We start from the raw sequence: 13,291 nt of genomic DNA, 5'->3' as shown, positions 1-13,291 counted from the left end.
TTGCGGTGTTTTTCTGTTAGCGTACTAATGTATAACCTTTGCGGCGTTTTCTGTCCAAACGCCACTAAAAACACCGCTAAAGTCCTATTTTCCTGTAGTGATGGTTACTACCATTGATGAACGGTTCAAAGTTCTCTTTGGGGATAATAATTTACATGAGGGAAAGAAGATGAAGGGCATACTTGTTGGGTATGCTTGACTTATTGGATGAATCGAAACTCATCCTCTTTGGTGAATATACTTGATAAGGATGGTTTACCTCTAAGTTAGATGTTGTTTTTGACTCTAGATATCCATTAGTTTAATGGTTATGTAATCTTAGTAATAACCCTTATCAAATATTTTTTTTTTGAGTTTTGTTAACTCATACCCGATTAAGGACATGTGGCAAGTCAGAAGGATGCTTGAGTAGCAAATTCGATAGTGACCAATCGGAAGGTCACCCCATTCTTGTCACCCAGACAAGCAAGAACCACCTACTGACCCAAATCCCCGACCTTCTGTTAAAAGGGTGTTATTGTTGGTCACCAAACCCCATGTGAGTTCAACTGTTTTGTACCGCCAAGTCAAAATGAATGACAAGATCTGTCCCATCATAGCCATTTTCGTCCCATCGAAGACATTCACCTCACGCATTCTGCAATGATGGTTAGATGACAAGTTCAACACGTTAACACCATCCTACACAAGACCCCCACTTATAAATACCTCCAAGAACGATGAAGAAAGGATCAACTCTCCAAACATATAAGTCTGTACTCTGTCAACTTACCTTCTACACTTAACTTCCATGTACTCTTCATTCTACTCACTATAACCTCCGATTCTTTGTCTCGACTAGGTGAACTGACTTTCATAGCCCCCACCACACTCTCTTCCTTGTTGTATCACAATATCAACAGGTTTCAATAAAATTTTAAAAAAAAAATTAAAGATAAATCTCAAAACTATACATAAACATGATATTATGTGCAATTTTATACATGAAATTTCAATTTGATCCAATTCTTACAAATTATTAATACAATTATTGACATAACTTCACTTTATGCTTATATATTATATACACAAATAATTATATTTATCCATTTTAAATTATATATTGAATCAAAGTTGATATAATATACAAAATATGTGCAATAGATAATTTTTTTAAAACGAAATAAATCTATTATTATAGAATAAATAAGCATTTAGGATTATATGATTTTTTTAATTAAAAATAAACATCTAATTTACGAGAAAAGATTGTATGAAACTGTGATTCCACATCCTTATCTCTTTCCAATAAGGGTACGATAAATCAAAATTTTCCTCCTGATTTTTAGATTTTTCTTCCTAAAAAAATTCAAATCCAACTTAAAATACTAAAAATCAAGAGAAAATATTTGATTTGTCATGCTTCTATTGAAAAGAGATAATAATGACGTGAAATCAAAGTTTCGTACAATTCCTTCTCCTAGTTTACATAAGCGGTACCTATATATTATCTTCGTCATGCATATCTTACGAAAGTTCTTCGATATCTTTACCCTAAAGTTCCACTCTAAACATAACCTATCCAAAAACTGAAAGAGGGTAGTGGCAGAAAACTGCAAGAAAACTGCAAGAGGGTAGTCACAAAGTAAACAAAAACCGACCAAAAAACCAAAAGGTGATAGCATCTTTTGACTGGTCACGTCCAATGATTTCATGAAGTAGACTGGTGGGCACATGAGTTTGCAGTGGCGAAAACCGATACCCTCCAGTCTTGTTCAGTGGTTAAATTCCAATTTTGGTATCGGTGGCGGAGGTGGTGGTGACACGCTCACATGAGGGACACATAGTAAGGGTAGTGGCAGGTAACTGCATGTAAAATGGTTGACAGGTTTTTAAAGCTCTTAACTCTTGCACTTCTTTGTGTAATCTTCTATTTTCTTCTGTCAGTGTCTCGCAGCATCTCTTTAAATACTCACAATCTACCTCCGTTTGCTTTAATTTTGTCCTGTTTTCATACCATTTTTGTTTGAAATCAGTATTTTTAAAAAAACCCTATTATTTGGAAATTATTAAACCCAACCACCATGAAAATGAAGACATACTACTTCCACTTGTCGAGGACGAAGATTTAATTGCTTGGCCAATGCAAGTTTTTGTTTCTGAACAGAAGATTCAATCAAAAATATTTAGAACATGAACCCTACAACAAGGAAAACAAATGACAGAAATGTTTTAGTATTGTCTTACGGGATTTAAGTTGTTATGTTCTTTGAAATTTTCTTCAAGGAAAGCCGATTGTTCTTTAGAAAGCCGGAGTTTCTTCCGGCTTGAACCGTTATCATCTTCATCATCATCACTGGCTCTTGAGCTACCCCTTTCGGTTTCAGCGTCCAAGTCTCTCTTGCCTCTGCTGTTTCTGTTTCTAAACCAAAAATCCATCTGAAAAGACGACACCGCGCTGTTCGGAGACGAATGCGCCACCGTCGCTTCACCCGCCAACGCCACCAAGGGTAACCGGTTCACGTCTAACCCTCTTCCCCGTCCTTTTGATAAACCCGTTTCGTGCACTAATGTTACAGTACGAAAGTTAATAAATATCACTTTTGGTTTAAGAAGCAACAAACAAGGAAGAAAGCATGAAGGTTGTAATAAAATGGTGGGATGAATAAAATACTAACGATTATCAAAAAGCCATGGAAGGCGAATATGAAGCTGAAGATGAGGATCTGAAGAAACTCTTTTGAGGTCTCCACCATTCCCTCTTCTTTCAGCTTCCAAAGAATCCCTTTTTTCTTGTGATCTGCCGAGCCCCAGGCAAAACCCTAGATGATCATTGCTTGACAACTTTGGGGTTTTTTCTAGAAACGAAAATGGCTTGGAGGAGCCATCCAAGCTCAAACCCAACTCCATTCAACTTTTTTTTTCCTTGCAAAGAGAACCCTATTCGATATTGTTTAATGTAAACTCACTCACACGACACGACCACTTGCTCTATGACGCTACTTTTTATTTGCTTTTTTGCCTTTGTGGAAGTAAAGATTTGAGATTGACCGACAAATCCTGGTTGACAAACGCACGTGAATCTATATAAATATACAAGAGAAAGAGACATAGAGAGCCGAGAAAATAGAACATTAAGGAAAGTGGGATTTCTTGTTTCTCTAAACCATAAAGCAAAATCTTTGTTTATTGTAATTAAAACCAAAGAGATTTGATTTTTGTTTGACTTTTTAGAGAAACGAAAACGAAAGAGGAGGAAGGAGATGACTTATGACTCAATTAATCGCATCATCCCACTACGAGAAAATGGTTTTTCATTCAACGGCAGGGAATAGGATCATTTCTCCATCATCTTCGATCTTCATGTTTTTTCCTCCTTCCTCCCTTCTGTTTACATATTTTATGAGTATTTTTATTGTTTTTTGAATTATGATAAATAGAGAAAAAATTGTATGAAACTTTGATTTCACGTCATCTTCTTTTTAATAGGAAGATAACAAATTAGATTTTTCTCTTGATTTTTCCCTAAAAAAAATCTGATTTATCATTAAAGAGTGATAGAGATGACATGAAATTACAATTTTATACCATCATTTCTCCCTATAAATATGACGTGTTAGGTGTTTTGCAAACTCAAAAGATGGCGTGTTGTTATATATATTTTTTCAAATTCTTGGATTCCATATAAGAAAGAAATAATTTTCCTTCAGAAAGAAAAAACAAAAGATTTTTATAATATATAATATTAATTATAAAATATGCATTAATTACGTTTATATTTTTATGAGCTGAATTTATGGCATCTAATCTCATTAAAAGTTTTTTTAGAAATATATATTAAAAAATCTATTTTTAGTAAATTGACATAATAATTTTATATAGTCACTAAAAATATGTAAAATTATATGCACGGACCATATATTATATTAATTTATTTCAATAATATTTTTTATTTTCAATAACATATTTATTAAAAAGAAAGGGCATTTTGACACAATTTTTGTGACTATAAGGTATAATGAAATGCTAGTAATACATGTTGTCATTATAGTCGTGATGATTCGGAGAGAAATATAATGATTAAAATATGCTGCTTACCAAACACAACTATATGGCAATGGCACTGTTTGTTGGTTTTCAAATGATGGTTTTCAAATGATGGCTTTCTTTTATTTTGGGGCTTATTACTAAAAAAAGCCTTTTTTTTTAAATTTACCGAAATAGGCCACTTTTCTAATTATTTACCGGAATGGGTCATTTTCCGCGAAATCGAGTCCACGTCAGCGCGATGTCAGGGTACGCGCAGGAAATCGCGTCCACGTCAGCGCGATTTGCTGACGTGGAAGGAAATCTCTCCCTCTAGGACGCGATTTGCTGATGTGACATGAACAGTGTGTTTTTAGCTTGGAAAACTTTGAAAGGCCATAACTTTTGGCTCGGTTGTTCGATTGAGACGATTTTTTTTTTGATTTCGAATAACTTTTCGAGATCTACGAGCTGGAAAACCGCCTGCCGAATTTTTCATCGAAAAAGATCCTTTTTTGCCCCTAAATTTTGATTTTTTCAGTTTAAAATTGAATTTTGAAACATTCAAATCGTTATTTTCCTCATTTATTTGAAGTAAACACCGGATATTTTTTTACAGAATTGTCTTATATCATCCTGTTATAGGTAGAAGTCAGCTCATTCCACTTTTGAGAAGTTCCCTAAAATTTTCCATTTTATTCAATTTAGTCCCTAAAACCTAAATAGTCATATTTTCAAATCTAAGCTTCGTTTTTCAATTCAAATTCAATTTCATCCTTCCATAACATTCAAATATTCTTAAATACAAAAATTTCGTGCTAATTTTGAAATAATTACACTTTAGTCCCTATACTCGTAATTAACAAATTATACTTTACAAATTAGTCCCTATTCATCTCTAAGCAGTTTTCCAGCACGAAGATCTCAAAAAGTTATTTTAAATCAAAAAAAAATTTGTCTCAATCGGACAATCGAGCCAAAAGTTATGACCTTTCAAAGTTTTCCAAGCTAAAAACACACTGTTCATGCCACGTCAGCAAATCGCGTCCTAGAGGGCGCGATTTCCTTCTACGTCAGCAAATCGCGCTGACGTGGACACGATTTCCTGTGCGTACCCTGACATCACGCTGACGTGGATGCGATTTCGCCGAAAATGGCCCATTCCGGTAAATAATTAAAAAAGTGGCCTATTTCGGTAAATTAAAAAAAAGGGCTTTTTTTAGTAATAAGCCCTTTATTTTGTATAATTTTAAAATTAATTTAATTGAAGATTTGCAGTTTCGAGGAGCCCATTAATCTTTCTTCTAATGAGAAAAGATGGTATAGAATAAAAATATTATTATTTTTTAATAGTTTAATATTACATAACTAATTTTATCTTGAATTTTAAAAATTTCATTCGATGAAAATATTGATGTGACATTAAACTATTGAAAAATGAATACAGATGGCGTGTCGTCACTGTTTCATGTAATCTTTTCCCTTCTTCCAATTATGTAATTGAAATATAAAGTAGGATGGTCCCGTTGGACTGAAAGCCTTGAACCGTTGATTCACGTACTTACCAATGGTTTCTTTTATTACAAAAATGCATATAATTTATTTATAAATTTTAGTTTATTACATATCTTAATTTATATATACATGAGGAGGGATCTATTTACACAGTATAAAAATAGTTTTACACACTTTTGTAATTATTTATATTATTGATATTTTAACGATTCAACCATTATATTTTATAGTGATTATACATGTCAAATTTGATTTAAATTTAAAACTATTAACTATTTGTTTTATGAAAAACAAAATTCAAGCGTTAAATATATATTAATGTATAAAGTATTTTAGATCGTTATGATAGAGATATCAAATTGGTTCGAAAATTTACATACATGACAAGCACAATTACATTGATAAATTCAACAGTTGACTCGCTAAAATATTAAAAATATGAATAATTATGAAAATTTGTAAAATTATTTTAATTTTTATGTTGTGTAAATAATGTTATGTAAAGGGAAAACATTGATTAATTTGTTAGTGAGATTTTGACCCCAAAAAGCAAATACTATTTATTATTTGCTCAATCCAAGCAGACAAGGAGACCATCTTTCACTATTCCAAAGAAAGTAGTAAACATAATATATGTATAACAATAAGAACAATAATGAAAACCAAGAGCCAATGTTGCTTCTTTTGTGTAAAAACACACAGATTGGGTATCCAATGAGTGGGAATTTTTTTTTTTCTAAATCTAAATCTTATCTTTTACATGACGATGTGACTTGACTTGAAAGTCTGCCTGAAAAGTAGGAGGTCCATTTGATACGAGTTCGAACTGTGTTACATCAATCTCCTATTTTTAATATTATATCGAAATGAAAAATCATTTGCATGTATCTTTCTTAGTGAGACACCAACAAACAAGAGGAGAAATCAGTTAGAATCATAAGTACCTGTTAAATCTCAGCAAACAAGCTGTAGAAACTGAATTACTTCTATATTTTCATTGTATCGAATGAATACAACTTTAGGTATATAAAGAGTCTAGCTAACCAACTGTAACAGAAAACTTAACTTCCTTAACTGTTAACTGCAACTGTTAACTGCTATTATTCCTAACAGTACCCAATCACCAATTTTCCCTTTCTTTCTTTTGCCGTCTAATCTTCATTGTTTTGATTTCTTATTGGATTGACACTGATGTGTTGCGCCAATTGCTTTAAGGTTAGTTTACTATGTTATTATTGATATTATTATTCGATTAGTTTGAGCTAAAATAGCTTATATGTGCTTTAAGAAAATTAACTATATGACTTTTTTTTTTGAATTTCGGTTTCCAAATTATTTGATGAAGAAGAATTGGTGTAGGATTTAATACTAGGTTAAAATTAACTTAGTTTTTAGCAAAACAAATTATGCGCAATGTGTAAATATTGATGGTTAAATTTTTTAAAATCAAGATTAAATTAAAACGATATATAAATGTTGATGGTTAAAATTGTTACTATGTCAATTTTAAAATGTGCCCAACTATCTTTTTGTTAGTAATTTAACGATTAATGACAAAAATGAAAAAGTTGAATTATTGGGTGATAATTTTCTGTTGAGAATTTTTTTTTGGTAAATTTAATATTTGTTTTATGGTCTATGTTCGAAGTTTGTGGTTGTTTTCTCAACAATGTCATCTCCAAAGTTCGAACTTGCATTCTTTCTTCATAGTGCAACACTTGTTGGTATATATGTTGAAAATATAAATTTTATTTAATATATGTTTCCATGAAAATGTGTTTTAATCTATTCCATTTTTAATTTTTTTATGGTAATTTAAGTAAGGCGGAGATGAAGGTGAGTAAGATGAGGAGAAAGTGAAAAGTAGGAAGTAGTGAGCAAGAAGGATCTTCGGGCCTTATAAATCCCTAGACACCACAATGTCAGTCGTTATTGGTGGGAAAGAGTCAAGTGGCCAAGTGATCTGATGATATAGGCCTACTTATGGTGGTGCTATAATGTGTCCTACGTCACTTTGGATGTGATATTATGATAGGAATTTGTTGTGTTGGTTAATAAGTGGGATCCGTTTGATTGTTGGTCTAAAAGATTTTTGCAAAGGATTTTTTCAAGAGGTTTAATCACACCGTTCATAGGTTGTATTGGTTAATAAGTGGGATCCATTCGATTGTTGATCTAGAAAATTTTTACAAATAACTTTTTCAAGAGGTTTACTCACACCGTTCATGCCCACCACATAATCCAAGTAGTTAGAATGTAACAATATATATATATACTTGTATTAATTCAAGTAATTAATATATTGCGTGAAATAATATAAATTGTAATTTTCAACTTATAAAATTATACATTTCAATTTAAATAATTTCCATTTTTCGTTTTCAATATTTTCATACAAGTGATATATAAGTATGATTAAATTGAATAATTATTATATAAAAAATATTTTTCATTTAATTGGTTTTCAATGGAAAGAATCATAAAAAAATAAATATATAAGATGAGACTTGGTAAAATTTCAATTCAAATTACATCTAAGATTGCTTCCATTTCTTGGAGACTTCGGATATAAATATTAGGGTAATTTACCAATAAAAGCCCTTTTTTTTTCAAAATTTACCGAAATGGGCCAACTATTTAATTATTTACCGGAATAGTTCATTTTCCGCGAAATCGCATCCACGTCAGCGCGATGTCAGCGTACGCGCCAGGAAATCGTGTCCACGTCAGCGCAACTTGCTGACGTGGACAAAAATCGCACCCTAGAGGATGCGATTTGCTGACATGGCATGAACAGTTTATGTTTTTTAGCTTGAAAACTTTGAAAGGCCATAACTTTTGGCTCGGTTGTCCAATTGAGACGATTTTTTTATTTCGAATAACTTTTCGAGATCTACGTGCTGACAAATTACTTAGAGATGAATAGGGACTAATTTGTAAAGTATAATTTGTTAGTTACGAGTATAGGGACTAAAGTGTAATTATTTCAAATTTAGCATGAAATTTTTGTATTTAAGAATATTTTAATGTTATGGAAGGATGAAATTTAATTTGAATTGAAAAACGAAGCTTAGATTTGAAAATATGACTATTTAGGTTTTAGGGACTAAATTGAATAAAATGGAAAATTTTAGGGAACTTCTCAAAAATGGAAAGAGCTGACTTATACCTATAACAGGATGATATAAGACAATTCTGTAAAAAAAGATCATGTGTTTACTTCAAATAAATAAGGAAAATAATAATTTGAATGTTTCAAAATTCAATTTTAAACCGAAAAAATCAAAATTTAGGGGAAAAAAGGATCTTTTTCGACGAAAACTGCCAGCGCGTAGATCTCGAAAAGTTATTCGAAATAAAAAAAATCGTCTCAATCGGACAACCGAGCGAAAAGTTATGGCCTTTCAAAGTTTTCCAAGCTTAAAAACATAATCTGTTCATCCACGTCAGCAAATCGCGTCCTCGTAGGCGTGATTTGTGTCCACGTAAGCAAATCGCGCTAACGTGGACGCGATGTCCTGACACGTACCCTGACATCGCGCTGACATGGACGCGATTTCGCGAAAAATGGCCCATTCCAGTAAATAATAAAAAAATCGGCCCATTTTGGTAAATTTTGAAAAAAACAGCTTTTATTGGTAATTTGCCCTAAATATTATATATAAAAATAAGAGATCCACTTAAATTAACGTGAATTTGACCCTTTTTAACCCTTAAATCAAAATTAAATCTATAGATAAGATTAAATATTATTTTACTTTAAAATCACCTTTTCTATATATTTCCTTCCTTTCATAGTTATAGTCGTTCTCAATTAGTCCTTCCTATCGTTTTACAAATTTGAAAATTCTATATAAGAGTATGCCGTTTTTTTTATATAAAATTTAGGAATTTAGATCGTTTTTTTATATTTATGAAAATAGGCCATTTTTAAGGGAGAAAGTGAAAACGAGCCTTGTAAGACGTGTTTTCAGGCAACAGTAGCATCCTCCCAAATGGCTAAATCCCCCAACAACCATATTTTTTCCTATATAAATCCCTTTAAACATCATTCTTTTTCATTCAAACCTATTCTCTCAATTCTCAATTCTCTCAATAATTTCGTTTTAAATCTTTCTCTCAATCATATTCTTTTCGATTTTATTTTAGTCCTTATAATTTGTAAAATGAAAATTCAGTTTATTCATTTGGATGTCAATCACATCTCTGGCGTCCAATTACAAATGGTAAGAAAATATTATTAAATTATTTAATTTTAACTAGTTAATTATTATGATGTTAACATTATTAATTTTATAAATTTTTTATATTTATATACTCAGGCCAAAGATCGGATTTTGGAAACCTATATACACAATTTAAGTGTGAGTGCACCAGTTGCCATTCATGGACACTTGCGAGATACGAAATTCTTGTACGTGGTTCGCATGCTCAGGGGGACTAAATTGGATCCCCCACTTATCAGTGCTTTGGTGGAAAGATGGAGACCCGAGACACACACATTCCATCTTCCCTGCAGTGAGTGTAAAATTACACTCGAGGACGTTGGTTTACAACTCGGCCTACCAGTTGATAGGAAAGTCGTTACGAGTGTAATGGCGAGTGCCGATTGGAGCGTAACACGCGAGTAATTACTAGGGAAGGTGCCGAACAAGTTTAGGGGTAACCGGATCGAAATGGGATGGTTGGAGGAGAACTCCAAACGTATTGACGCCTCCGTGAGTCATGATGAAAAAGAATAATTCACGTGCGCATTCATCTTGAGGTTAATCGAGGGTCTGTTTATGCCAAATAAATCTCGAAATATAGTATATTTAAGGTGGCTGTTACTACTAGTCGACTTGAAAGAAGTGGGTCGACTCAGTTGGGGATCAACGATGTTGGCGACATTGTATCGAGAGATGTGTCAGACAATGAAACCAGAAAAAGATAAAATCGGCGATTGCATACTCCTTTTCAATTGTGAGCATGGTATCATCTACCATTTTTATTCCCTCGAGTGGACCCCTGATAAAGAATTAGCCTAATGAGTAGTTGAACTTGATATTGGACCTAAGAACCAAAAATGGGCCCAGTGAGTGAAACCGAGCCAACAATGTTGGATTGGACTGGTCGGGTTGTCACTGGCTTAGACCAAATCGGCATCAACCAAACCGACTACAACCCCATCTAAGCATGCGAATGCCTAGCCAATGGTGCCCTGGCCATGGCAACAAGATGTTAGAACAACTTGCTGAGGGTTTCGACCAACCCCATCGGTAGCATTTGGCCAAGTGTGTGAACACCTAGTTGAGGGATGTTGTACCTCGTACGGCTAGTCGTGTAAACGGCCAGCCTGGGTGGGCACCTACCGACCGGGGAGAGGGGTAGGCTGGGTATAGGGCCAATCGTTCGAATAGCCAGCCCCGCCATAGCCACAACACTGGCGGCTTCGCGATGAGGCATTGAGCCCATTAGGCCCATTCAAGTAAAACAACGACATTTCAGGGTATCGAAGGAGTCACGTCGATGATGGCACTGTTGGGCACGACGATTGCGACGACGGGGATCCGACGGCTGGCAGATGGTCAACGACGGTGGCTCTTTGGCGGTAGAAAAGTGGAAAAATAGACTCCTAGTGGGACTCTATCGGGTAACTTGATTTCAAATTAACTTTTTCAAAGATGATATTGTTTTAATGAATTTATTATTAAATTTAATTTAATATTTATTTGAATATTAATAAGAGATATTATGTTAAATTAAATATTTATCTAGATAATATTTTATTAATTTAATATTAATATGAGATATTAAACTTAATTTAATATTTATTTAGATATTAATATGAGATATTAAATTTAATTTAATATTTATCTAGATAATATTTTATTAATTTAATATTAATGTGATTAATTCTAATCCTAGTTGAATAAAGAGGGTCTGGGTCATTTAATTCTCACACTTGAATTTAAGAAAAAATTTTCAGAAAATTTTTTACAACTTGAGATATTCTTATTTAGAGAAAAAATTCTCTAAAGAAATTGTTTCAGAAAATTTCTAGAGACATTCTTATTATTTACAACTTGACCCCAAAAGTTTAGATAAATTATGAAATTACTCCACTGGTAATTTTGTGAAAAAAATTCTGATTCGAAGCGAACTCACACTCAATAGACGTGAGCTTGAAGATAGAGGAGAAGACTACTCGATTGAAGCATTCATCCCAGACGAATTATAAATGTACGATTTTGATTAAATATTTATTATTTTAAATAACACAACCAAGTTTTTGGAAAAAAATTTAAACTCTAATTTTTCCCTTAAACCTATTTTCACTGCGTTTTTCAAACATGATCTTCCAACATAACGTGTGACTGTTTTGGCGGCAACAAGATTTCCAGCAAAAACGATTAAACGCGAATCGGGGTGGCAACGGTTGTTTCTTGTTGCCGCCAACTTTGTACAGGTTATAGTAACAGGTTTAACGCCTTGGCTGGTGATGGATAAAATGAATTATTTGATTATACTGGAAGACCTTTGTGTTTTTTTGCTATTATTATAATCTTAGACTTTTATATGAGTTTTATAAAGCATCATCCTTTATTGAGATGAAACTCATTGCCGTGCTTACATAATTACTATCAACTTGGGGCCCTAGTTATACTCCGTCCTTTGACAACATAACTTTTGTAAATTTGAAGCCCTAGTTATAGTTCAACCCGTGACCGTATAATCACCGTCAATTGGGACCTTGAGTTGCAATGCGATCCAGCTTCTCGGGTGATGGCTCTATACTCACATGGCAGATGAAATTTGAAGGTTGTCGACCTCCATGACATTATCGTAAATTCAAACATACCTTAAAACTATAACAATGTCTATCTCAAACACAAACAAAAATAAATCCATAAAATCTAATTTCCAACCGCAAAAAGGACAAGAAAAAAAACAATTTCTAAGAAAGTGAAAACATGCATTTTCACACACTCTCCCCAAAAACGACCTACTCTCATAAATATAAAAAAAAAGACCTAAATTCTTAAATTTTATAAAAAAGGAGGACATATTCTTATAATCTAACCATTTTAATTTAATTTATGTTAATTAAATTTATAAAGGTTAAAAACAATTATTAAAATCTAAAATCTATATAATTAAAGGGCAAATAGAAAAAATATAGATAATTTAAGTAACTTAATTTTCCAGCAGAGGGACTCTATTTATACTGATGTTATTGGTGCATCGACTTAGCTTGATCTAAATGAATTTCGTGGAAGATGAGTAAAATTTTCAAGGCATATATCTAGACTATTAAACCAACATTTTTATTGCTTTTCTATTACGCTTCTATCTACACCTGGAACTTAACTTACGAAATTACCTTGAATCCTAGTTCAATTCAACCATGGAAGAAAGATAATAATAATCCAGTTGAAATAGATAACAATCCCCACTTGTCTTGTTTAAATTATTTATTAAACCATTGTTAAGTCACATCTGATAGATCAATAACCAAAGAAAACAAACGAGGAGAAGTTTATCTTTTGCCTGCATCCTCATTGACATTAAATCCCTCCTAGCTGAAGGGAATTTTAGGGAAAGTTGGTACTCCCAACTATTTCAAAGTGTTGAAAAATATTAATCAAAATGAGGGGGAGAAAAAGAGAAAATACAAGGAAATTGGACGATTGACCAAATATTATTTAATTTCATTTTACTTATAGAAAATCAAATTTTCCCTCCATTTTCATATTGTCAGAATCCATTATTCCATTGTTTTGCAAGCAAC

At 32.7% G+C, this 13,291-nt stretch overlaps 1 protein-coding gene across 1 annotated transcript; it reads right to left on the bottom strand.

Annotated features, from left to right (window-relative positions):
• Positions 1 to 1,240: 1,240 nt before the first annotated feature.
• LOC107937471 (homeobox-leucine zipper protein HAT14) lies at positions 1,241 to 3,345 on the bottom strand. The gene is made up of 3 exons (XM_041087527.1): positions 2,658 to 3,345; positions 2,227 to 2,546; positions 1,241 to 2,138 (listed from the first exon to the last, which is right to left on the bottom strand). The coding sequence occupies exons 1-3, from the start codon at positions 2,887 to 2,889 to the stop codon at positions 2,049 to 2,051; spliced, it is 642 nt and encodes a 213-aa protein (XP_040943461.1). The 5' UTR covers positions 2,890 to 3,345; the 3' UTR covers positions 1,241 to 2,048.
• Positions 3,346 to 13,291: the final 9,946 nt, after the last annotated feature.

The sequence above is a fragment of the Gossypium hirsutum genome, chromosome D01 (genome assembly GCF_007990345.1).
Source record: "Gossypium hirsutum isolate 1008001.06 chromosome D01, Gossypium_hirsutum_v2.1, whole genome shotgun sequence".
NCBI classification, from domain to species: Eukaryota; Viridiplantae; Streptophyta; class Magnoliopsida; order Malvales; family Malvaceae; genus Gossypium; species Gossypium hirsutum.
Note: the sequence above shows the minus strand (reverse complement) of the source record. Positions and strands in the feature narration are given on the sequence as shown.

Bases quoted from the DNA above. Each gene is read 5' to 3' on its own strand.
- LOC107937471 (XM_041087527.1), bottom strand. From the start codon at position 2,889: ATGGAGTTGGGTTTGAGCTTGGATGGCTCCTCCAAGCCATTTTCGTTT. The intron at 2,547-2,657 runs GTTAGTATTTTA...CTGTAACATTAG, and splicing joins TCCATGGCTTTTTGATAATC to TGCACGAAACGGGTTTATCA. The intron at 2,139-2,226 runs GTAAGACAATAC...TCTTCTGTTCAG, and splicing joins AACATAACAACTTAAATCCC to AAACAAAAACTTGCATTGGC.